Source organism: Pteropus vampyrus, unplaced genomic scaffold, assembly GCF_000151845.1.
Source record: "Pteropus vampyrus isolate Shadow unplaced genomic scaffold, Pvam_2.0 Scaffold363, whole genome shotgun sequence".
In the NCBI taxonomy this organism is placed as follows: domain Eukaryota; kingdom Metazoa; phylum Chordata; class Mammalia; order Chiroptera; family Pteropodidae; genus Pteropus; species Pteropus vampyrus.
Genome location: NW_011889144.1, coordinates 1,320,518 through 1,346,693, shown reverse-complemented (window position 1 = coordinate 1,346,693; position 26,176 = coordinate 1,320,518). Strand labels below are relative to the sequence as shown.

At 43.3% G+C, this 26,176-nt stretch overlaps 2 protein-coding genes across 6 annotated transcripts in view; both read left to right on the top strand.

Moving 5' to 3' along the window:
* The window catches only part of DCUN1D2 (defective in cullin neddylation 1 domain containing 2), a 30,619-nt gene extending 25,454 nt beyond the window's left edge, over positions 1 to 5,165 (top strand). For all 5 annotated transcript variants that reach the window (XM_023522901.1, XM_011379523.2, XM_011379524.2 and 2 more), the window contains 2 exons: positions 1,165 to 1,261; positions 2,740 to 5,165. In XM_023522901.1, the coding sequence (XP_023378669.1) occupies positions 1,165 to 1,261; positions 2,740 to 2,819 (177 nt within the window). In that variant the 3' untranslated portion in view covers positions 2,820 to 5,165. The remainder of the gene's footprint in view (positions 1 to 1,164; positions 1,262 to 2,739) is intronic.
* Positions 5,166 to 6,646: 1,481 nt separating this feature from the next.
* ADPRHL1 (ADP-ribosylhydrolase like 1) lies at positions 6,647 to 25,142 on the top strand. The gene is made up of 7 exons (XM_011379522.2): positions 6,647 to 7,116; positions 12,127 to 12,291; positions 16,860 to 16,985; positions 18,792 to 18,932; positions 21,952 to 22,079; positions 22,663 to 22,795; positions 24,126 to 25,142. Exons 1-7 carry the CDS (start codon positions 6,903 to 6,905, stop codon positions 24,281 to 24,283), a joined length of 1,065 nt encoding a protein of 354 aa, XP_011377824.1. The 5' UTR covers positions 6,647 to 6,902; the 3' UTR covers positions 24,284 to 25,142.
* The last annotated feature ends 1,034 nt before the right edge of the window (positions 25,143 to 26,176 follow it).

Here is a 26,176-nt window from a genome sequence, read left to right as displayed (position 1 = left end):
CAACATGCCCACATCTCCCTTGTCATTTCCATCTGTGAACGTGAGAGGCGGCGGTCCTCACAGCACAGAGCCCTAAGCTGGCCAAGGACAAGCCCTTCCACTTGAGCAATTGTGTTTTAAGGCCATCCTTGAGTCAGTGTAGGAATGCCTAGATTCAACTTAATAGCAACAGGTCATATTGACTCTCTTCTACCACTTAGTAGTTTTATGGCCAGTAACCTCAATTGCAGACATTCCCCAGAGAACCAGTGCACATGTTCACAAAGATGGCAGGAGGTTCCTGCGTCATTGTAATGACAACACACTGGGGACAACTGCACTGTCCATCAATAGGAGGGCAGATAAAAACTCAGAGTATAAATGCAGTAGGATACAACTGTAGAACAGTGAAAATGAATTTCCCTAGATTTACACACATCAGTCTAGATACATTTCAAACACAGTATTGAATGGAACGAAAATGAGTTGCAGAAGATTACATAGGATTTAGTAGTCATTATATAAATACTTCAAAATGTAAGACAAGCTTACAAGTTGTTTATGATATATTTGCATGTACTATATATACAAAGACAGACATGAACGTGATAAATGCTACCTTCGGGAGGATGAGTACCTCTGTAAGAAGGGGCAGGATGAGAGAGAAGTGCCAGAGGTTGCAGGTTTGCTTCTGCAGCTGGACAGTGAATAATAGAACATAGGTGTTATGTTATTCTCCATATTTTTAGTATATCTAGTATATGAAATACTGAACAAAGACATTTATAAAAAATTGTTCCAACACACTGCAAGAACTCCCTAGTATATAGAAAAATTAAGGTATCAAAATACAACCTACCTGTTGTCCTGCATTGTTTCTGAATTGGCTTGGGGGTTATGTGGAGAGATTAAAAATGCTACCCTTCTATTTGACTGAAACAGGAGTTTATAATCTTTGTATTTTAAATGTTTTTGTTTTATTTTTAAATGTCTGCTTTCTATATTTGCCTGTTTGTATTATGTAGCTCTTAACATTTATCCAAAGCACTATTTTTAACTTTTAACTATTTTCTTATGATACTTATTCCTCATCAAATTATGTACTGAGATAACTAGGCCACTACAACACCTGAGAGTTAAGTCTATATCTTAAATCTGGTGTGGTTTTTTTCTCTTATGTATTAGGAACATCACAAAAGATCAATCCCAAGGGACACGTGGAACCTTCTGCTAGATTTTGGAAATATGATTGCCGATGATATGTCTAACTACGATGAAGAAGGTATGAGAAGTTGTAGTACTTCAGATGATCACTAGAAATGCTACATACGCTGACTTTTCCTGCCCCTAGAGCACAGGACAGTGATGATGACACAGGCACTGGGGTCACATGGGGCCCTAGAGTGTAGGACAGTGATGATAGATACAGACACTGGATCAGAAGGGCCCTGGAATGTAGGACAGTGATGGCGACACAAACCCTAGGGTCGGGCGGACCCCAGGTGACTCCCAGCTTTAGCCCATTAGTGAAATAGGAGTGATACTGATAATACTAGTACCCACTTTATTATGTCTTGTAAATCACACAAAAGAAAAGTAGGGTTTCCTGTTTATTTAAATCAAGAAGACAATCCTCTAAACAAAAACATTTCAAAAATGGACGTGCAGAGAGCCTATGGCAGAAACATAGAACTAGACAGGTGTTTAGAAGCTGCTGCTCTAAGTATATAATCCCATTTGATACCTCAGTTCTCTAGGCTGTTTACGCTTATTTGAGGATTCCAGCTTATATTTACTTACATGAACATAATCACACATTTAGTCGTCCCCAAGCCCAAATATTTTAAGACACTCAGTTAGGGAACATTTGATTGCCTGCTTTGCAATGGATGCTCTGCCACTTTAGGGAAGGGATGCTCTGCCTCCAGACCCCACCCACTGTCTGCTTCCTCAGTGTCCAGCTAGGAGGTGATCCCCTCTGGGATATCTTCCTCATCACTCACCCTCTTTGTTCTAGAAAGTGAAGGTTCTTCAGTGACAGCACTCACCACCCTTGTGGTAACTATTGGCATATATGTCTGTCTCTCTGTCCTCAGCATTTCACACCCTCCCTATGGCAGAGTGGGCACCTAATCTGTGTCAAACAAGTGGGTGAATGTAATTGACAAAACAGAAGCCCAGTTTTCAGGAGCTTTAGTTACTATAGGTGAGACAAGGCACATCTCCATTTAAAAAAAAAAAGGAGCCAAGATATAAAGTAGAAGTGTATAGCTGGCTACCGCATGGTGTCTGGGTATCCTGGGCCTTTAAAGTGGGGCTACTTGGATTGAGTGGGGTGAGCCTTACTGAGGGAGGGACACGGCTTGGAGAGAAAACAGCACCCATAGTGTCCAGAACTCGGGCTTTGGAGGAAAGGAGTTGTCTCTCTCAGCCTGGGAGGGCAAAGGGTCCTCAGTCCATTCCTGATTATCTGGTGCAGGGGCTGAGGGCTTGAGGCCGCAATGGGAACAGGAGGACCAACTAGCCCTGTGTGCCATCATCATTAGAGAGGGCCATTTCCACACAACTACACCAATATCTGTCGGCCCTGGTCTGGTTGGAACAGAAGAAATGGGTAACTTTAGCTGTTAAGTAAAACAGGTTGTAGAAACTTAAAATCATTGTTCTTGAAATATAAATGTTGGATTATGGGAAAAAAAGTACTTCAAATAAAAAATATTACTCTGAAATGTTAATTTTTTAAAATCTGTTTTCCTTTAGGAGCATGGCCTGTTCTTATAGATGATTTCGTAGAATATGCACGGCCAGTAGTCACAGGTGGTAAACACAGCCTTTTCTAGGCAGAAATGAAGATGATGTAGAATTATAAATGAACTGCATCCTGCAAAGAAACATTTTGGTTAGTTACTGTGCACATATGTCACTGATTTCAGAAGTTATCCTCGACCAGTTATGAAACTGGAATGACCATCTCACTCTGCTTAAGGAAAATGGTGGCTGATACCGACACCGTAAGGAGATCCTCAGGAGACAGCTGCTTTGGAATGTTTAAAGATGGGTCACATAGCTGTAGTTTAGGAGATTTCTGCATGAGTTTTATATTTATGAAAAAGTAACCTAGAGCCTGTTTGCAGGACTACAGAGCATGCTGTTAATTCATGATTTAAGGTGAACACCAGCAGTTGCCATACTCCGCCAAATTATATTGTAATTACACTTAAAAAAAAAAAAACAATATTTGTGTCCTTGGTAGGATGTTGTATTTTTATACAAGTCAAAACTGTTTAAAATGTGCCCCAAAGAAGATGATCTTGTCGTGGATTCTAACATTTTTTAAACTTGGTGCCAGGAATTTAAGATTTATATTTTTTGAATTATCAAATATCTAGATTTACCAGATCTATTTTTGTTTAATTTTCTCTAGATGTTCATCTGAAAGTCATTTTATAGTTTTTAATAGTCATTACAGTTTGCACAGTGATGACACATGTAGAATGTGACTCCAGAAAAGTTTTATTTTAAACTGTTTACCAATCTAGTTTACTTCTAATAATGTCATTTGAACTTCCTAAGAAGTTTCATAAAGTATGTTTTTTTTAAATGTATTTTATTACATTTTAAAAGACATTTTCCATGAAAACTATTTCTTTTATGGATGATGAATTACAGATTTAAAAATCAAGTGCATTGGTTCCTTTCAACTATCCGTAATATCCATAATGTCCACCCTCCAGCCTTTGTATGGTCGTACACATTTGGAAGCTAAAATACACATCGTTGTCAAAAAAAAAAAAAAAGCGGAAACCTTCATCTGATTTGCAAGCTGAAGTCTGTCTCAGCTTCAAGTTGCCATCTAATTCTTCTGGTGTTTGCCTTGTCAAGGAGGACCGTCCAGGGCGGCACAGGGATAACTGGGGTGCTGTCCATAGGCCGGAGACCTGCAGTGTACCTGCTCTTCTTTTAGTAAAGCTCTGTGTAGAGTTCTGAAAATCACTGTGTGGACCCTACCTCATATTTGAAAAGATCTTCATGTCACAAGTGTGCCTGCTGCCCTGCCTGCAACTCAGTTTATCAGACAGATAAATTGCGGTTATTTCACAGGAGAGAGGAGATTTATTTCAGATTTCCTGTAAACAGAAAGTGTGCCTAAAATGTGTAGTTTGGTTTGGCTTCCAAAAATGTGATACAGTCAGTGTTCTAGGAAGCACCCATGTACAACATGAGGTTCATGTAGTGCATACTTACTATATGTGAACTATTAAACTTTTGAATAGAAATTTTTCAAAGAGTGCAGCAGGCCATGGAAGATTGGGAAGGGGGCTGAGGCCTGGAGACCAGAGTCAGGCTGGGGTCATTGGCCCCTAACTAGGTACAGGATCCGAGTAAGTCTCTTATCTTCTCGGGGCCTCCACCTCCATGTCTACAAAAGGACAAGCGAGGCTGTCTCTTATCTGTAAGTCTGTGATTCTAAGAGAGCGTTTATTTTACATAATAAAAGCTAGCTTTAATAAAAACCTCAATGATTTTAAATCATCCTTTGAGGCTTCATGTATTCTTGACATGTAAGTGTTCTGCTCATAGAAGGTTATAGAACTCATATAATTCTCTATAAATTGTAGAGGTCTTTGACACTTATTCTTAAGATTTAAAGTTATATGGGGGAAAAATGTCCTATGGACTTGTTTTCCAGGAGATATCAAAACAGTAATTGGACAAAGGCTCTTCAAAAAACTGTGGGTTTCTTTTTCTTCTATTGTATAGATTTAAGTCATGCATGCTATGAAAGTGCTAAGAACTTTGGAAAAGTTAAAATAAATTATTTTCTCTGGTGTTGTGTTATCTTTTTAATTATATTTTTGGTTGCTCAAATACTGACCACTAGATGTCAGGGTCTTGATCTTGTCATGGAACTGACAGGAAAGCCACCTCTATAGCACAGTAAAATAGCCCCTTCAGGAATATTTCCACCTGTGTCCAGTCTGCCACCCTAATTAAATGATTGTGTCCCAAAATTGACAGCTTCAGTCATTTAGTTTTTAAGTATCACCTAATGTCCTATGAATATGGTTGTTTCCATGTGAAATATTAAAGATCTCATACTGCCCTTGAGTTGATAGGAATTATATAACCAGAATACATTGAAATGCAAACTATAAATATTTTGAAAATAAATTAATTAAACATGATAAGTTAAATAAATATACGTTACCTGTTCCTTTATAGAGCGCCTGCCAAGAATTTCTGGAATAGACATCATCATCTTTCTATCTAGGTGACGTAATAGATGCTATTGTGTTATTTTAATTCAGTAAAAGTTTAAATGTAATATTATATACATCTTAGACTTCAGGCTCCATGTAGGCAAGGATAGATTTTTTTCTATGTGTTGCTATATTCACAGTTGATAGCATAGTTGGGGCTCAGCAAATGTTGAATGAACACGTTAGTGAACTCATCCTATTTGCTAACATAGGCCAAATAGTATGGTTTCTCCTAGCATCTTCGATAAAGGTTTCCACCGCCTCAATTGGCAAAAGAAATCACTGTACCTCTGCCCTCAACTACAAACATTTCTGCAGAATGATGCTGTTCTACCTATGGTAGTGGTTGCCTAAATCAAGGGCTGCTGTTATCTGCCTTGTCCTGTTGGATAGGGAACCTGCATACCCAGCAACCCAGGACCATCTGTGCTGGTTTTTTGAGGGACTATTTGTTTCAGAATCAAAATTGTGCAGCTGGAATAATATTTCAGAACCTCGTTTTTAACACTATGTTCATTTAAATGCAACTTAGAATCTTATTATTATTCAAAGTGCAAGTGTGACATTCTCCCACTTCTCATCTGATGAGCGACCAAGTTCCAGGGGACAAGGGGAAAGCACAGCTCCACAGTGGTCACTGTCACTCTCCAGGGCCCGGGGGACAGCCAGGTGGACTGGTTTATACATTCTGCCTTCCCCTAGCCTCTTCACATCTTTGAGTGCTCTTCCCACGATAAATAGATGATGCTTAATGATGGCGCCACCATGGATGCCACCATGAGGCTTTACACTCTGCTCACACACTTTGCAACCTGAAGTCTGGTTATTTGGGAAGCCTTTAGTTGAACATTGAATTGTAAGAACACTTAATAATTTTTCACACTGGAGCTAGAAGTGCTTTGTTTCTTTACTCTTTGCATTTTCTAAGTGTTCTATCATAAACATATAATCAAAAAAATTTTTCCAAAAAACAAAACCACGTGTGTAATGGATGAATCTCAACATTATGCTAAATGAAAGAAGCCAGACACAAAAGGCCACATAGTGTATTATTTCATGTCTTTAAATTTCTAGAAAAAGCACAACTATAGAGACAGAAAGCAGATGAATGATTGTCTGAGGGTGTGGTGGAGTGAACAGGGAGTAGATGGGCAAAGGGAACTTTGGGGTGACAGAATTGGCTAAAACTGGTCTATGGTGAAAGTTGCACAGCAGTGCACATTTTACACAAGCTCATCAGACTGCACTGAACGTGGGTGAATTTCGTGGTGTGTAAATGTGTGCATTTCGTCAAGAATACTGTGCAGATAACCTATTTCAAAATCGTTGCTAAGCGAGAGAGCATCTGGAGTTGTTCTGGATGCTGACTAAGCTCGCAGCCTCCTCTGTTGATGAGCTAGTGTCTGTCCAGATGCTAAAGAAAGCTGATGCTTCCACGTGGCTCTTCGGAAAGCGCTGTGAGCTGCAGGGTCCAGAAAAGTTTTCTCATTGGTGCCACCTGCAGAGACAGAAAAGGAGTGCCCGGCCATTCGAGGAAGCTCCTGACAGCGACACAATGAGCAGAACAGAGGTCAGCGAGGTGGACTGAAGGCTGCCACTGCTGGGAAGCAACAAAGGCAGGGCGTGCTCAGCAGCTGTGGGGGCAAAGGAACCACTTCTGCAATGGAGAAATTTCAGGCAGCAATGTTGCTGGGGAGTGTCGGGGATGCTCTCGGTTACAGAAACGCCCGCAAGGAGAACAGTGCTTCAGGCACAAAGATCCAGGAGGAGCTGCAAAAACTTGGGGGGCTGGACCACCTCGTGCTCTCACCAGAGAAATGGCCGGTGAGTGACAACACCATCATGCACATGACGACAGCCGGGGCCCTCACCACAGGTAAGGCTTGGCCACCGTGCCCCCCAACGTGTCGGGTGAACCAGAGCTCTTGCAATAAGCACTGGAGCTTTGAAGGCGATGCGGCCTTTCATCCGTGGTGTCACCCGATGCCACTGCTAAAAGTGGCAATTTAATATACATCGGTGTCCCTCAGCAAATCGGACATGTGGCAGATCATGTTTCTCATGTAGTCTTTTTGGATGGCAATATTATTTCACTCTGCTTATCTGCAGAGGCAGTTTCTTAAACAATGACTTTTCATTTGTGCCTTAAATATTCACTAAGCTGAGCCCTCTGTCTCTAGTGTTAAAACCAATTAAATCTCTCACTTTGGAGTGTTTTAGGTAAGGGCTCAACTTTTCACTGCAGGTATTAAGCCTTCTTCTGAATTTATTTCAAAAGAATATAAAGTAATAAGCCAGTTTTAAATTTGGACAAACTAAAATAATATTGTTTGGGGATTACTTCTAAATTCCAGTAAATTAGGGTTAAATGCCAGCTATCAAAACATGATTTAGCTTGGACAGTTGCTTATACATAAATATGTCCTAAGAAAATGCTATAAAATTGGTTGGATTTGGGGAGGGGAGAAACAAAGTTTCTTAAAATATTCTTTAAGTAGCAGATTGATTTTAGGATGAGCAAGTTTTTATATGAATTTCAGAGAAACAGTAGATATATAAATATGTAGCACAACTTTCCTACAAGTTATTTGTTCTTTAAAAACCCGTGTTATTAGCACGTTGCTGCAAAATTAAAATCTGAGGGTGACTATTAAGTCAATGAAATCTCACTTATGAGCTCACCTCGCCATTCCATGTGTCTGCTGTGAGCACGCTCGGATTAGCTCTGTGGTCATTGTTCAGGAATGTCATCTACTTGGTGACTGGTTCCTAAATAGCTAGGGACAGAGCTAAAGCACCACAGATAAGATAAAGTGTCACAACGTGTTGAAAATGGTGAAGTGTCTTTCTGAGTTGACACAACTATGAAATCCAAATATTTCCCGTTTCTGATGATTCAGGAAGATTCTCACATTCTCTGTGTTCAGGGAACTAAATAGCATTTTAGCAGCCCAGAACAGTAATGCCCCCTGCCCCAAGAACCTGCTAGAAAGCATGGCTTTTGACACAAAACCACAGCTTGTTTTAGCTGCATGCAGCTGGTCCTTACCCTTAAACCTTGCTTCTTTCATTTGTGTCTGATGCCATGTCACAAAGTACACAGTCCACACGTCCCCTTGTCTCCATTAGCACTTCAGTAAGTTTTTATGAATGGCAGAATCCACAATGTGTCTCTGCGTAGTTACCCCCAGGACAATACCCAGCACAGGTCCGGACACTCCTGATAATAACTGCTCTCTGAGATTAGATCTAGTCAAGTCCTCTTGGCAGAAATAGGATCTAATCTACTCTCAATGTGAAATTTGTGCATTTAAGACAATTGTGAACGTTTGGGGCATTGTTTTTAAGAAAGAAAATGAGTTTCTCTATGTGATCACAGCCACCAGCTGCAGGAAGAGGGTGACTGCTGTGCAGGGCAGATCTGTGGGTCATGAGAGAACACTCATGAAGGCCACTTTCTTGAATTGTACTTTTCCAGAAACTCAAGCAAGCATATATATATTTTTTTAATTCATAAAAATCTAAGTTGAAATTTCATTTAAGTTTAGTTTTCAAACAGCACAATTTTTTTTCTCAAACTAACCAATTATAGACTGTGGAAGGAGCCTCTGAGCTAACTCTGACACCGCATTAATTCTGTGGCAGGCATTGTTCTAACTTCATGTGTATCATCATCTGGTCCTTATATCACCCTAAAGGTTGACTTTATTATTACAATTTTACAGCTAAGGGAAATTATACATAGAGAGGTTAAGTAACTTGCCCAATGCTACACAGCCAAGTGAGTGTTAGAGCAGGGATTGGAACCCAAATAACCTGGCTCCATTGCCTATGTTCTTAAGCACTATCCTGACCACCTGACGTTACTGAACATGCAAATATTTCAAGGATTCCAATGGGCAGTGGCTCTTCAACATGTTTTCCATAGACGAGAAGACTTTCACAACTTGACTACATCTTGACATATTTAAATAAGTTTCACTAAGAAGTGCCCTAAGCCAATAAACCATGTAACTGTGTGGTCTGGTAAACCACAATTCTGCTATCCAGTGAGCATGATGAGGAAGGTCAGGTGCAGCCTGTGTGATGTCCTACTTTTGCGTATGTCTCTGAAAAGGCCAGTGTGGAAAGAAAGCAGATATTGGCCTAGGAAGTAGCCAATACCCACAAGGTAGGTAAATAATCCAGTAAACATAGCTTAGGAACAAAGAGCTCACTCAACACGCATTTACCAAAGGCTCCCTTGCGTGCATGGTCCTGCGCCCGTCACTCAAGGATGAGAAGGAGGGCTTTCCCTTAGGAGTCTGGACTGCGACACCCTTAGTTCTCCATCACTTACTAGTCAGAAGACTGCTTTTCCTCTCTGAGCCTTACTTAAGGATGATAATACCTTAGTCATAGGGTTAAGTGAGGATCAAATGGGACAGCATAAGTACAGTATGAGTGAGCATGAAAGTTATTGTGGCAATATAGTTAATATCTGTCTTTCCACAATGTCTCATGCATCTGAGGGTCAGCAGCTCCAACTGCCATGGCTAAGCAAGATGGCCACATCACTGCTGCTGCAGGAGAGGAATAGGGGGTCGTTAGCCCTATTGGAGATGGCAGCAAGTGCCACCTGCATGTCCATAACCTATAGGGAGAATGTGGGGCCTGACCAAGTATGAGCAGACAAAGCCTGTCTAGACTCAGCTCTTTCTTTTCCTCAATCAATGGCTCCCTGATAACAGCATTTTGGAAGACTGATATTTTTCTTGCAGAGTAACTTGACATTGGTATTGTGGCTTTTCTCTATTATGACAGTAGTTGGGAGACTTATCAATGGTTTCATAAGCTGATTTGTCTTTTAGGACAGGGGTCCCCAACCTCCAGGCTGCAGACCCATACCAGTCCATGGCCTGTTAGGAACCTGGGAGGAGGGGAGCAGCGGGCGAGTGAGCAAAGCTTCATCTGTATTTGCAGCCGCTCCCCAGCCCTAGCATCACCACCCAGCTCCACCTCAGATCATCAGGCATTAGATTCTCACAGGAGCACTGGTCTCTGGTGCCAAAAAGGTTGGGGACCGCTGTTTTAGGAGACTGGGTAGATAAGACAGAGAAAAAAGGAGTTGAGAAACCATGTCTGGGGTAGAGAAATTCAGGTGAGAGAGTCCAAGGCGCTATAGCTCTGAAACATTTGTTTCTAGTTTAAATTCTAACCTGAAACCACACAGGGCTTTTAGTTGCCACTTTGTTTTTAAGGATTTTTTTTTTCCCCCTTAAGCAAGGATGCGATTCCGGAATAAAAGGGATTATTTTAGGAGACTCTGGAAAGGCCAAGTTTATTAACCCCAGATTGAGTCACGAAAGGCTGTTTGTAACCGATAGTGCTGGCGACTAAGAGCCTCCTGGACAGATCCCAGTGGCTCACACCTCCCAGCTAGAGGTTAGTTTTATTCTTGCAGAGTTACCGATGGGACACCCCTCCATGTGACCTGCAGAACTCATTCCTCCAGAACAAAGGTCTTGCCACATCCTCTCTGTCCCCCGCTCAGAGCTGGGGCAATGCAGAGTGCTTCCAATATAGGAGCAGTGGGCCGGACCTCCTTGCTGTTAAGAGATCAGAGAATGGGATAGAAGGACTTAGAGCCACTCTTTTCACCAAGTCCTGTCTCCAAAGGGTCATAACTCCAGGGCAGAAGAGTACCACCTGCAATAACTTCTGCCAGGACTGAGGCTTTCTTCCTGCAGCAGGGCGTTTGCCAAGTGGACGTCTCACCTCCCTCACCCCTCTGTGTCAGGACCTTCGCTCTGAGAGGGTCTAATGAAGGTCTCGACAGGCCACAGAAAGGCCAGTGGGTTTTCACGCCAATGGTATTCCATTGCCTGCTCTGAGCCCGGGGGTGCCAAGAGGTGTTTTCTCCTCCCACCACCACCAAAGATGGAGAATCCACCCCCAAGGAAAGGAGGAGCAGTAGCTGGCTCCTGATGTCTGCCTAAAGTCCTGAAATGCAGTTTCGCACAGATGAGTTTGTCAGTGGCTACGAGAGCTGCACTGGCAGGTACCTGCCTGCCTCCCCTGGCACAGCGGTCCCTCCACCACCCCAGTCCTGCTCTCCTATATGACCAGGCACCTTGGACCCATGATGCTGTGGATTAATTTAATGGCAGAAAAGCTCAGGCTTTACAACTGAAATCCATTTACCAGCTCTGGCCTTGGGCAAGTCGTGTAACTTCACGGAGCCTTATCTGGAAGAAAACAATATGACAAATAAGAGCCCATTGCTGTCATGGGAAGACTGCATGAGATCATGTAGATGCAGATCATCTAAGGTAGAGTACCAGGCAGATGGCAGGCGGTCAGCAAGCAATGGCTCCTCTGTCTTCCATGCCCCATAATTTCAAGGGACCTGAGACCACGCTTGTCTCTGGAACACCTTCACGTGGCAGGGGATGCAGTTTGGGACAATGCCTGACAAGTACTGACTGCTTCATTGGTGTGAAAACAAGGGCGCTGGGGATGGGAGAGACTCTCTTTCCTGTACTTCAGACGTGGGTTCTTAAAAACCCAACAAACAGGCAGATTTTGGTCCAGTGTGTCCTTGCATGGATAGAACTATTAGCAGTATATGAGGATCATGGGTTTCTTTCTTGTAACTAGAATGATAAGCACAACAACGAGCTATAATGTCTGAAATCGAAGTGAAATCTAAAGCGAATTTTTTGTCTGCATGTTAAATTTCTCGAGGTAGCCAGGGCTGTGTGAGATGGATCACGAAACTCTTTCTCCTCTTCTACCAGTTTGGAGACTTAATGCTACGGTCACCTCTGTTGTTGCTGCTGCATTGGGGTTTAAGAGGCAAATGCCCCTCCCACTCACTCTGGCTGCCTTCTCCTTTCTTCCTCAGACTACTGGTGCCTGGATGATCTGTACCGGGAGATGGTGAAGCGCTACGTGGAAGTCCTTGAGAAGCTTCCAGAACTTCGAGCAGACCCAGCTACCATTGAAGGCTGCTCGCAGCTGAAGCCAGATAACTATCTTCTTGCCTGGCACACGCCTTTCAATGAGAAGGGTGAGGAAATGCTTTCTTCTCCCACTAAAGCCTTGTGTTGGAGAACTATCATGGGGCATGAACCCATCTGTCATCCCACTAAACAGCCGCTTTGCTGTTTTGTGCGAGTTGAGAAGGATTTGCCAGGGCTCCTTTGTAGGGCAGTGTGCCGCCTGGAAAGCCAGCCCGCCCATGTGGGTGTCTATTTAGAGGACACCGACTTCCCCAACAGTTTTGTCATCAATCCCTGCTTTATTTTAAGAAATATTTTCCACTGCTTTCCCTTTAAGTTTGTTTGTTTGTTTGCTTTGCTTTTTGGCTATAACGTTGAGAAAAACATACACCACCTGCATAAATGTCTGTCTCCATGATGATTTCATGTATTTATGGGGTAAAGTATTTAGGTAGCCACAGTCTCTGTCTCCAGGGCCTCAGCTGCTGGGGTCCCTGACCTGCCCCTCTGGGTTTATACTGAAGGCTGGCATCCAATCAAAGAATTGAGAAAATACAGCCCACAATGAAGACAAAAATCAATAAATCAAACTGATGGAGCCTGATCCAGACATTAGAATTCTCAGACAAGGATATAAAATAGTATATATTCCATATTTCCAAAAACTTAAGTAGAGACATGAAGATATGAGAAAGACCTAAATTATATTTTTAGAGAAAAACACTATAATGTCTGAGTTTAAAAATACGTTAGCTGAGATTAACAGATTAGACATTTTGGAGGAAAAGATTAGTGAATTTGAAGGCACAGCAATAGAAACTATCCAAAATGGAACACACAGAGAAAAAATATGCAAAAATATGTGCAGAATGCTAGGGGGCCATGGGACAATTTAGAGCAAGCCAACATACCTATGACTAGAGTTCTACACAGAGAAAAGGGGGATGATGACAACAACAACAACAACAACAACAACAACAAGATTTGAAGAAATAGTGGCCAAAATATTCCCAAACTTGAGGAAAACTGTAAACTCACAGATCCAAGAAACTCAAGAAATTCCAAGCATGAGAAATGCAAAGAAAACTACGCCAACGCACATAGCGATCAAATTGCTCAAAACTAGTAATAAAGAGAAAAACAGACATCCCATACAATCAAGGTAAAAATGACAGTAGATTTCTTGTTAGAAGAAAAACAAGAGAGGAGATAGCCTAGCAACATCATTAACTTGTGGAAAGAAACAACTTTGACATAATCCTATACCTAGAAAAAATATCTTCCAGAACGAAGGCCTAATAGCATTTTTCAGGTGAATAAAAGATGAAGAATTCATCACCAGCAGAGCCACACTATCAGAATTGCTAATGGAGGCCATTCAGGCAGAAGGGGAAAAATAGCTAACGGAAATAGGGACCTACACAAAGGCATGGAGATCGATGGAAACGGTAACTTCATGGGTAAATACATATGATTTTTAAACTTATTTAAATGTCTTTAAAAGGTAATTGACCTTAACAAATGATAACAATATATTGCAGGGTTTATGAAATATGTATAAGCAAATGTATGGCACATTAGCACAACGGCCGGGAGGGGAGAGATGGAGGTGTACAATCGTAAGGTTCTTATATAAGGCATGACGTGGTATATCACATGAAGGCACACTGTAATAGGTTAAAGATGTACACTAAAAGCCCCAAATCAACCACTAAAATAACAAAATAGTTGTAAGCAGTAAGCCAACAAAAGAAATGAAATTGAATCATTTTGACAATATTTTCTAGAGAAGTAGCCATTGTGCGACCTGTGTCTCTCGGTTTGCACAATCAGTGCCCCGTGCCTGGCACATTCACCTCTTGGAGACCAGGTGCAGAGCTGTCACTCAACCTTCAGATTCTTTTTTCCTTATTAGGAGAAGGCTTCCCCTGGTCTGGGTACGCAGTGAACTTCCTTGTACTGCTTAAACATGGGCATCAAATTGCACCTGACCAGCCCCACCAGTATATATATCTGCTCCTGTGGGCAAAGAATGAGGTCTTCACTTGCAGCACGGGATGCATGCAGTCCACAGCCCGACCTTGCCTTCTGGAGAGACCCACAAGCCCTGGGAGACCGGAGCATACTACTAACTCAGATCTGGCTGCTTGTTTTCTCCTTTCTGTGTGCAAAGCCTTATTCCAACCCATGCCCATGTGTTGAGTCCTCCATGGCAACTCTGAACCTGTAGAACATGGAGCAAGACAAGGTCTGTAGGCCACTCCTTCTGTTAGTGGCATTGTTATGGTCTTTGTCATAATTCGCATAGTGAGAATCTTCACTTGGGATTGGTAGCTGGATCTTCCTGCTCGATAATATTCAATCCAAACAAGAAAAGAGAGAAAAGGGTACAAATAGCAGGTAGGAAAAATAGAAAATAAATAACAAAATGATAGACTTAAACCCAACCATATGACTAATTGCCTCAAATATAAAGACCCCAAATAAAAGGCAGAGATTCAGAGGGGATAAAGAAGCAAGTCCCAACTATATGCTGCTTATAAGAAATGCACTTTAATTATAAAGACACAAATAAGTTAGATGGAAAAAGATACCAAGTAATGCTAATCAAAGGAAAGCCAGAGTGACTCTATTAATAACACAAAGTAAATTTTGGAACAAAAAATATTGCCAGGGAGAAGAAGGTAATTTCATGTGCCAAATGTATCAATTCATCAGGAAGATATAACAAACCTAAATGTTTATGTACCTAATAACAAATCTTCAGAATAGATGAAGCAAAAAATGATAAAGCTGAATGAAAAAATAGGCAAATCCATAATTATAGGCAGAATTTTAATATTAAGGTCTCAAACCAATGACTTCTGCTTTACCTTAAGAAGCTAGAAAAAGAAGAGCAAACTAAACCCCCAAAACACTAAGAAAGAGAATAATGAAGATAAGGGTGAAAATCAGTGACAAAGTAAACAGAGTAAAGCAATAAAGAAACGCAACAAAACCGAAAGCTGATTCTTTGGAAAAATAAAAGTTAATAATCAGGAAAAAAGAGGAAGATACAAATTACCAATATCTACAATGAGAGAGGCGGCATCACTGCAGATGGCACAAAAGTTAAAGAAAAATAAGGGAATATTATTTAAAATTTGTATGTCAATAAATTTAACACCCTACACAAAATGGACAAATTTCTTGAAAGAAATACAAACTACCAAAGGCCACTCAATAGGAAATGGAACATCTAAATAGTATTATATCTATGAAAGAAATTACAAAGAAAACTCCAGATCCAGGTGGCCTCATTGGGGAATTCTACCAAACATCTAAAGAAGAAATAATACCAATCGTACACAACTCTTCCAGAGAATTGAAGAGGATGAATACTTCCCAAATTCATTCTTCTGCTCTCCAGAAGACTCTGTTAAAGAATGAAAAGGCAAGCCACACGGGGGAGAAAATGACTACAAAGCATATATCTGATAAAGGATTTGAATGCAGAATGTATAAAGAACTCTGAAAACTTAGTAAGAAAACAAGCAACCCAATACAAAATTGGGAGAACTACTTAAACAAACATTTTACCAAAGAAGTGATATGAATAGTAAATTACTACTCAATATAATTAGTCATTACAAAACTGCAAATTAAAACCACAATGAGATACCTAATGACATACCTAAGAGAATGGCTGAAATTCAAAAGACTGACAAGAGCAAATGCGGTCAAGGATGTGGAGGAGCTGCCAGTGGAATGTGGAATGACGCACCCCCTTTGGAAACCTGTTAGGCAGTTTCTTAAAAAGTTAAACATTCATCTACCATATGAGCTACATGTGCCACTCTGAGGGAATTACTCAAGAGAAAAGAAAGCGTATGTTCAGAAAAAGGTTTGGTTATGAATGTGTATAGCAGCTTATTTATAAGAGCCCCAAACTGGAAACAATTCAAATGTCCATCCATACAGTGGAGTACTATTCAGCAAAAAAGGAATAAGTATTGATATACAACAATATGGATGAATCTCAAAATAGTTACACTGAGCGAAAGAAGTCAGGCAAAAAAGAATACATTCTGTATGATTCCATTTATGTAAATTTCCAGAAAATGCAAAGTAATCTATAGTGCTAGATCAGAGGTCGGAGAGGAGGGCAAGAGGGACACGGGAAAACTTTGGGATGATGGCTATGTTTACTGTCTTTAGGTGCTGGTTTCATAGGTGTTTCATGCGTCAATACTTATAAACTTGCATACTTTAAAATAAGTTATATGTCAATTATAACTCAATGAAGCAGTTTTTAAAAAGAGAAACCATATATGACTGAAAGTATACTGTGTATGCAATTCTGTCTTCCACGTTTTTTCCCGATAGCATTTTGAGCATTTCCCCATGTCTTCAAAAATTCTGTTTTTAATGGCTAAATCACATTCCAACATATGGATGCTTTGCAATTTATTTAATCTCTTTTCTTTGTCAGGCATTGGGGTGGGTTGCCTATTTTTCACGCATTTAAATGACACTATGATAAACATGTTGTTACATAAATTTTTATACATTTTCAGATAATTCATGAAAGCTAGATTGCCAGATGTGAAATTACTGGAGCAGAAATCTTAATTCAGGTGCTTCATGTTCCGTGTAGGCTCAGGATTCGGAGCTGCCACCAAAGCGATGTGCATCGGCATGCGGTACTGGAAGCCTGAGCGGCTGGAGACCCTTATCGAAGTCAGCATCGAGTGCGGCAGGATGACACACAACCACCCCACAGGTAGCACTGGCGTGGGAGCAGGTGCCTGTTGCGTAATTCTCCATCCGGCAGACTAGACTAAAATTTCATGTAATCATATCCACTGTTTGGTTTGCAATTTGTTGGCAGACTTGAGTTTTTTAATCTTTGGTTTTACTTAAACTCTGTTTTCAACTTAAAAACAGGATTAGCAATAAGCTTGGTGATTTTGGAGAGGGTAAGAAAAGGACCAGTTATCCAAATGAAGCTAGCATCTGGGTTGAAGTCATGGGAGTTAGCATTTATGTCATATTTTCAACGCCAAAGCCAGTCTAGTAGTCAGGCATTTTTTGCTGCCGCATTCTGTGCCCAAGGCCAGGGCTCTGAGCCAGACGGACCACTTACTGGCTATGCGAGCTGGACCGAGTCACTTAATGACCTGTGGTTCCATTTCCTCACCTGGAACGGGGTTATGCCCTCTTATTCTGTGTGTGAGGATAAAGTGAGTGGAATAACAAAACCTCTTAGCACATACTCACTGTGCATGGTGGGGCCAGCTGCATTCTGGGATCCCCCATCCCACATCCACTACACAGAAGAAGGGCAGGCGGAGCAGTCCCAGTTCCTAACTGTGAGACATGACTTAGAAAGACAGTCAGCTCCTAATGGTCAAAAAGAAGTATGACAAGAAACTCCTGTACCTGTGATCTTCACCTAAAGGTGACACGTGCTGCCCCCTCTCCACCCTCAGGTCCAGAGGCTGCCAGTTTCTCTCCAGTAACTGCTTTCCTCTTTCAAGTTTACCTCTAATTCCATTTTAATGTGTCACTCATTAAGTTGGCGAGGGTCCACACTGTGCCCTCCTGGAAAGCACACTTTCGTGAGTGAGCGATGTAGCACCTGATGAGTGGATGTGGCAAAATACACCGATGAGTTCACCGCAGGAGGTGACAGGCTAAGTTGTGACATCCACAAATAAATTCATTAGATCTTTAAAGTTTAAGCAGAAAGACATAAAATTCAACCAGTTGGCAACATCTTAGATGTTTGAAAGGGAGTTGACCTGAACATCTGCTGCCTGACTGGATCAACTAGAAGTAAATTAAACATCAAAAACCTTCCGACATGAAAATGTTCAACATTTGGAAACAATGCAATGAGTACAAGAATCTGGGTTGAAAATTTAAATGTCTAAAACATTGGCTAATATATCACCCACTCATTAAACAAATGTTGTTTTACATGTTTAATAGCTAAGTCATTTATATATTTCTAGAATGACTGAAAATGTTTTAAGGGTTTGATTGTACAAAATTAGTACCAGGATGCACATTTTAACTCCACTCTCCTTTTCAATTTTCAAACCACCTTTGACAGCAAGTGTCACGATTTTTATTACAGTGTGTATTGTCCTAGACTCTGGAGTTGAAACAGTCCATGAGAGGAGGCAGAGTGAGGGCAGGTGGTCAGGACAATAGTTGAACCCTGGGTTTGAGAAGTAGATACTTATTTCCTGCCTTTGAAATGATCCATAACTGATGCCTCAAGGAGTGGCCAGGGAGCCTCTGAGAGCATCTCAGGGAAATGGCAATGTACTTTCTTGGGCAGGTGCAGTCTTTGCAAGGCCATTACCATGGGCTGGCTTGGCAGGCACTCATCTGTGTTTAAAATCATCCATCCCCATGACAGCCCTTGCAAGGTAAGTATCATACCCCTTTGTATAGAGAGGTCAAAATACACGAAGTAATTGCCCAGGGTCCTACATCTGGTAAATGGCCTGTCCAGCATTCCAGAAGCAGGACGTGGCTCAGGTGCCATTGTTGTCCCTCTCTCCCCATTGTCCTCCAGGCTTCCTTGGGTCCCTATGCACGGCCCTGTTTGCATCTTACGCTATACAAGGAAAGCCTCTCGAGCAGTGGGGGAGAGACATGATGAAGACGGTCCCACTGGCTGAAGAATATTGTAAGAAGACCATCCGGCACATGGCAGGTGAGCCTGGCCTTCCTTCCTGTCACACTTGCACTGGCACCTAGATTTGGTGTCAATTCATACTCAGAACAGATTTGGACAGAACTGGCTTCAAAAAGTTAAGGTCCATTTGCCCACCTTGAAATCAAGGGCATGCCCATGGGGTCGTGGGGTCGGTGTGAGCAGGTGGACCCCACATAGAAGTTCTGAAGTGTTGCCTAGTCAGAGGGCAACACCTGCTCAGGAGGGCCCCAGGTGTGCACAGAGACACACAGTGGTTCCAGAAAGAGGAGTGGGGTGTCTACAGCAGCTCCTAGAATAACGCTGTTTCATTCAACGCTATTTTGTGATATTGTTGATAAGACACCATAGGAACTAAAGTCTTGTTTACATTATTTAGCCTATGGTAAAACTGGTTTCCTTGTATGTCATTTTGCTTAAAATCACAAACCTATGAAAGACTTTAAGTGAGGCCTTACTGTACTTAGATTTAATTTTCCAAGTTGTACTTAAGTAGCCCATTTCTCAGAGAGGGATGAGGGACATTGACACTGATATCTACGCTGCCCCAGGAACCTAATAGACAGCTGTGCCTGACCCAAGAGACTTTGGTCTCCCACATGAAGGCCAGACAGAGGTCTGTTCCCACTGATGACATTTACTCCCAGGAAGCTCTATCTGTCTTAGTTTGCCCAAAACCCGTCATCAAACGGCTCACACCCATTTTGGCTACGAGTGAAGTCAATCCAGCAAATCCAGCCAATCCAGCGTAGGTTCTAGGGGCTCATAGTGTTGCTGCCTTTGGCTGAGCAGTCGAGGGGCCTCTGTTCTCTTCTTGGCCTGCCCCCCTTTCCCCATGGGTTCCCAGAGGGAGAGCAGACCCAGGACAGCAGGCACAAGACTAGGAAATCCTCGGCTTTCTCTACAGGAGACTGACCGACAGAGGGACACGAACAGCTTCATGCGGCCTTTGATATTCTCAAATTGTGGAGGAGAATTTCTAGAATAAATCATCCAATTTTTCCTGGATGAGAGGGAGATAAAGGATTTGAATCCAGGAGCAAGGCTGTCAACCTTTCAGAACAGCCCGAGGCTGAAGTCTTGAAACAGAAAATCAACAAATCACTTTACTGTCACTCTCCAAGGCTCAGGGACTATATTCTAGAAGGCCATGTGGGAAGCTTCTGAAACAACTTTACAAGGAGACCTTCACATTTGTATCTGCCTGCAACTAGTGCTGGGAAACAATTCTCCACAGGGGCCCTGTTCCAATGAGCAGTGAGAAGCCTCAGTGTTCACAGCAAACTTACGTGTCCCTGAGTAGTCATCTTTCTGTAAACGTGACTATAGAATACGAGTGGCAGCACCACGCTTAGGTTTATTTCCATTTGATTTGTCATCGTCATCCCTGTGGAGGTTGGTCTGTGCTCACTGGGTTAGTCATCTCCCCAATCCAAGTAGGGTCACCTAACCCATCTGAAAGAGATGGGCAAGTAATATTAGAGTATGAAACTACACAGTTATTGCACTCATATTATATGAATGAACATTTCCCCAGAACTCTAGTATCAAAACGGATTTCCTCAGTGTTTTCTGAAGAACAACAGTCAAAGATGTCCCATGAAAAAAATGGGAAGGAAAGTCATTGGTCAGATAATTTTGAGACTTTATTCTTTCTGTTTAACTTAAAATTTGTTTAACCCAAGGTTTTATAAACTTCTACAGCAGAACCCTTTTTAACAGAATGCCTAAAATTAACCAGAGACAATGATGTCCTATAGAACACCTCCAGGAAATATTCTTCCTAGACCTTGGGCAATAAGGACAACTAGCAAATTTCTTCCGTGTTTTTATGTCTGGACATCTATTTCCACAGTTGACTGGCCATTTACCTGGGGAAGAGTTGATATGTCTGAGTTCGTGCCCACACCCAGCGTGAGCACTGTTATGAATTACATGTCTCTGCAAGGCTAAGGGAATCTGTGACTTCTAGACCTGGCTCTACTGCTTTTGTCTTTCACTTTTAACCTTATTTCATTGAAATGGACCTTAAATGGACCTCACCTTTAGTTTGGTAAAACACAGTCAGGCCAGTGTTTCTGAGGGCCTATGATTCTCTTGGCAACCTGGAATGTCATCCCAGGACCCATCTCAAGCACCTCCTGGTTTCTCTGTGGCTAGAAGGGCAGCAATGGGAACATGGCTTCCCTCTGCAGCTAGTTATCACCCAAACTCTCTGGTCACTGCCCTGTGAACCAAGCTCCTCAGCCACAAACAGGTACAGAGTCTGTGGCTCCTTGGGTCAGCTGATTTCCTTGGGCCTTACCGACCTCTTAACCATACTACTCAGTTCACAGCCTGGCTGGCTGATAGAGCCATGGTCCTGCCGGATATCCAGAACAAGATCAAGTGTGCTAGCCCAGCCACCAAGGTGAGGGACGACGAAGACCTCATGACCTCCTGGGTGCTCTAAGACTCAGAGTGTCATCTCCTATTGTCCATGAGCAAGTGTAGCTGCTGCTCCAGACTTGTTTCTGAGCTAAAGCTCTCTTCACTAAATGACATCAGAAAAGTTGCTTTGACACCTCCAGAGCTTGGATGTCAAGCCGTTAATTAGGAATAGGAGTAGTGAAATGTCCTCTCTCCCTCCCTTGCAGGCAGTGCTGAATTAATAAAATATAGGTTCAGAATTTTCAAAGAATGCACTCAAAAATATTGCAATTGCTGTCTTAGTTTCAGAATATAGTTAAGTAACTCTTTGAGCTGCTCTTTTCCCCCATATCCATCTTACTTGTGATTGTTTCAAAGTACCTACAAATATAAGCATGTTTGAATTTCTGGAGTAATCGCTAAGGTGCGACGCCCAGTTGTCCTCCCACCCCATGCAGGATGAAGGGCATTGCCCTATCTTCTCTTCCCTCCCTCTCACTGCCCACAACATCTCTGAGCCCATCCCCTCGGTCCTGTCCCCCAGTCACTCCGGTCCCCATACTCCAGTTGAAGGTCATGATGTCCTGCCTACCCTGTTCTTTATGTTTAGAGTACCAGGAGCACTGGTTTTACTTTGAAGCTAAATGGCAGTTTTACTTGGAGGAGAGAAAAATCAGTGAAGGCACGGAAAGTAAAGCCGTCTTTCCCGACCACTATGATGCAGAGGAGAGGGACAAGGTAAGTCTTGCTGCATCCCAGACGGCAATAGGAGAACAGGAGCTGTCAGGGGCCCACTGCCCAATGGGTCTCACGCTGGGAAACCACCCCACACCTGGACCATGTTATTGCCTTCCGAGCCCCGTGTCTAGTGGGGCCTCCCCAAGCAGTAGAGATGGGCTGAGGGAGCAGTTGCAGGTGGGAGGGCCCGTGGAAGGCTTCTTTGTCCCTTTTCCTTACTCAGACAGAATGTCCCCACAGAGTGGCTTCCTGGACATGCTGCCCTAACAGCCTTATCACAGCACTCTCGATCCCTTGGCCCAGCTCTGTTTTTCCTCATAGACTTTACGGCTACCTGACAGGTTGTCGTGTGTTTGTTTATCTGTGGAATGTCTGTTTCTGGATGGCTGGAGTGGAAGAGCCATGACAAGTGAGCCTCTCCTGCTCGCTGTTCATCCCCAACCCTGGGGCACACAGGTGGTGTTCCATAGGTGTATAGTAAGTAAATGGACGACCAGGGCAGACCCCAGAAGCTCATGCTCTAAAGCAAATTGACGCGGTTCTACTTTTGGCCTGTGCCTCTGACCCATGGCTCTTTCTTCAGACCTACAAGAAATGGAGCTCGGAAGGTCGAGGGGGACGGCGGGGCCATGATGCCCCCATGATTGCCTATGATGCTCTCTTAGGAGCCAGGAACAACTGGACGGAGCTCTGCTACCGGGCCATGTTTCATGGAGGTGAGATTCCCTTGGAATTCCAGGAGGCCAGCACCCTCTTCTCATCCTAAAGCACCCTGTCAGGATGTCCAGGGCTTTGGGCATGAAGGACCCTCAGAATGTGTGTCCTTCTCTGGGCAGGGTGCTGGCCCCAGTGCGCTCGTGCACAGATATCACAGGCTGCAGGCAGGTTCACGGGACTGCCTCAGGCTGGCCTGTGAGCCTGAGCTTAGAGAGAGTGTGGTATTCAGGGTGGCTGGAGTACAGGGCTCCTCTCCCTCATGGCTGCTGGTTCAAGAGCACATGGATTCCACTGGTGCTGGCCACACAGAGTTCTGCTCTCTATAATCACTGTCATCTTGTCTGTAACCTCTGCAGACTCTGCAGTCACAGAGAGGTTGCACTGTTAGAGTTAGGAGGCCCAGGGTTTGACTCATGCTTCGGGCCTGACTCTGTGAAGTGAGAGAGTAAGACCCACAGTGCAGGGCTATTGAGACAGTTAAAGATGAGGGGCCAGGAGTTTACCACTGTGCCTCTTCATAGCAGTGCCCTTTGCTCCACAGCTGGGTGAATTTGCCTCACTCCCTGGTGCCCATTTTCTCCTGTGAGTGTAAAGTAAGAAGATAGGAAGTATATGTAACCTCTTCCTGGACATGGCTTCCATCAATATTAGATAACTATTATCAGAACGAGTGCTGTTCCTTGTGCCGAGATGGTAGAGATGCTTGCACTTCCTGGGGGCCAGTAGGGGGGCTTCTTTAAAAGCATGGAGGCTCCCAGTGGGGAAGGAGATGCCCAGGAAAGGATGACAGGAGCCAAGGGCAGCAAGGTGGCCGTGAGCGGGGAGAAGGGAGCCTGTAGAGGGACGAAGTGATCCAAATAGCCCAGCGCCCGTAACTGAGAGCAAGAGGGAGGGCGGATGGGGGTCTTCGGGAGCAACAAACAGCTTGTGAGGGAGCTCAGCGTGGACTTTGGCCTCCCTGGAGAGCCTGGAGGGGAGGATTCTCTGGACAGCTCTCCCCTTAGGACAGCAAAGGCATCTGCACACTATCCTGAGTTGTCACGGTTTGGGGAGGGAGGGAGAGGAAAGCTGGCCCCTTTATTGGGGACAGCAAAAGCTGCCCAGGGCCTGTGGGGTGCCACCCAGAGCGAAACTGGGGTTTGGCACGAGGGAGGGCGGAGACGCTGAGAAAGCTCTGGTGCTGCCTTCTGTAGAAAGATCAACCTGGAAGAGTGTCTAAAATGGGGCCTTGGCAGGGGGTGTCTGGAGGCCCTGGCTAATGTCAAGTTCATGGTGATTCACCCCTTCCTGCTCTGCCTTTGAGACCTGAGGACCATGTTTCTGTTCCAGGTGAGAGCGGGGCCACAGGAACCATTGCAGGCTGCCTGTTTGGATTGCTCCACGGCCTGGACGCTGTTCCCAAAGGCCTGTACCAGGACCTGGAGCATAAGGAGGAGCTGGTGCACCTGGGTGAAGTTCTTCACCGCCTGTCCACAGAGGAGAAGTAAAGCCCTTCTGCCATTGTCCCTTTCTAGGGAGCCCATTCCAGCTCCAAGTGCCCCAAGGAAGTCTACAGTGAGACTTACCTGACTCTCGGTTCACTGGGAATCCATGCCTAATTGTCCATGATTACATTTTAACTCTTTCCCTCTCAATTTCAGAATCTTAATTGCTTATAAAATGCACTGTTTGTCCTACGAGAATAGTTCTCTTATCCTAACCCAAACCCAGTGCATTACTGAGGTCACATTGGATTTGCTACCCTCAAACTTCCACATGCAGTGATCACAAAGAGTCTCTTGGACAACCGGTGTATTTTATTCTGTTGCAGAACTAATGCTATTCGCTCACTCACTCCGACAACTAACCGCGGTGGCTCTGCTCAGGAGGGTCTCCTCCATCTGCAGAACCTTCCATCACTGTCTGTTTCTAGCTCTTAGACAAGCATTTCAGCTACTGCAAAGCCACTGTCCCCAGCCCACGCCGTGCCCATCCCTCATGGGCACGTGCTGCCCTTGCATTCTCACTGCTGATGTCCACGCCAGAAGAACAGTCAGTATTGGTGCCTTCGGGATGCAGCCAAAAGCACTGCATTTAACCTGCCAGCCTACTTTTTTAATCACACTAGATCTTTAAAACCAACCTCTTTTGGAACAACTAACGAGGAAACCAAGAAATAAAGGGTTCTCATGCCAGCACCCGCATCTTTCTTCTCTGTGGTCTGCAGCTGTCACACTTGTGTGGGTCAGGTCCACATTGTGGAGAGGGCCTGTAGCCTGCTCCACCCGGGTTCACTGATAAGGAAACGGGAGCTGTTCCCTGTGGCCAGGGTTTCTCTCTGTGAGATTCTTGCTCTTGTTAAAAATAACATTGGACACAATTTTTTTGAAGTAGCATCTGGTGTGAATAAAACAGCAGTTGGTGACTGATGTTTAACATGGCGCTGTGGCGGCTTGGCTGGGGCCCATCTTGTTGGTGGCAGTATTCTTTTTACTGAAGGCTTGCCTCTGAGCACAGCAGCACGGTCCTCAGATGCCAGTCCTTGGGGGTGCTCGCGCACAGAAACTCAGGCACTGAGGCTTTCTGGGACCACCAGGCCCCTCCCAGGCACTCTTACTCCCTTTCTCGGTTGTCCCCAGGGTATCCTGGGCTGTGGGAAAAGGGCGGAGTATATTTTCAGTAGAATACATCACTTTTCGTTTCTTAGGAAAGTGTGGAGGCTTCCATCTGTACTGAGGAAACTGTGAGCCAATATATATTAAGCAGATTGCACCAAAGCATTTTTCACATCAGGTTTATGAATAACTAAACTAACATTTGCTGCTACTGATGCTTTTCCATCAGAAGAGGCAGAAAGATAGAGTGGGCGAAGGGCTCTCACGTCACTAGCCTTCACAATCCATGGTCCAAACCAGAGTTAGCGGGTATGGAGAAATTAACTGAGAATTACCTTCCAGGAAAAGAAACCCAGTTAAGGTAAGTTGACACTTTTCCTAGATGTACATAACACAACAGCTTACTGTTTTGAAGTAACATCCTGTTTCACCAACTTACCCTAAAAGCGGCCCTTTTGACTCTGTCGTGCAGAAGAGAAGCAGGCCTCAAATGAGTAGGGTGCAATTGGATTAGAAGGAGGCTACTTGGTCTCCATTTTATAGATGATTTAGGAGAATTCAATCCATCCTTATGAATTAGGGAGTAAGTCTATTTATAGATTTATTATAAATTAAAACACATAAACAAAAATTCATATACATCATAAAATGAGTGAAACTGTTTCTTCATTTCATTTTCCTGTTATAGGAAAATGCAAGAGTTGAAAAGATAAACAAAGCCATCAAAAATAATGAGGTGAATACTGCACCTGCTCAAATTTTTAAAAACTTAATGCTTGCCGATTT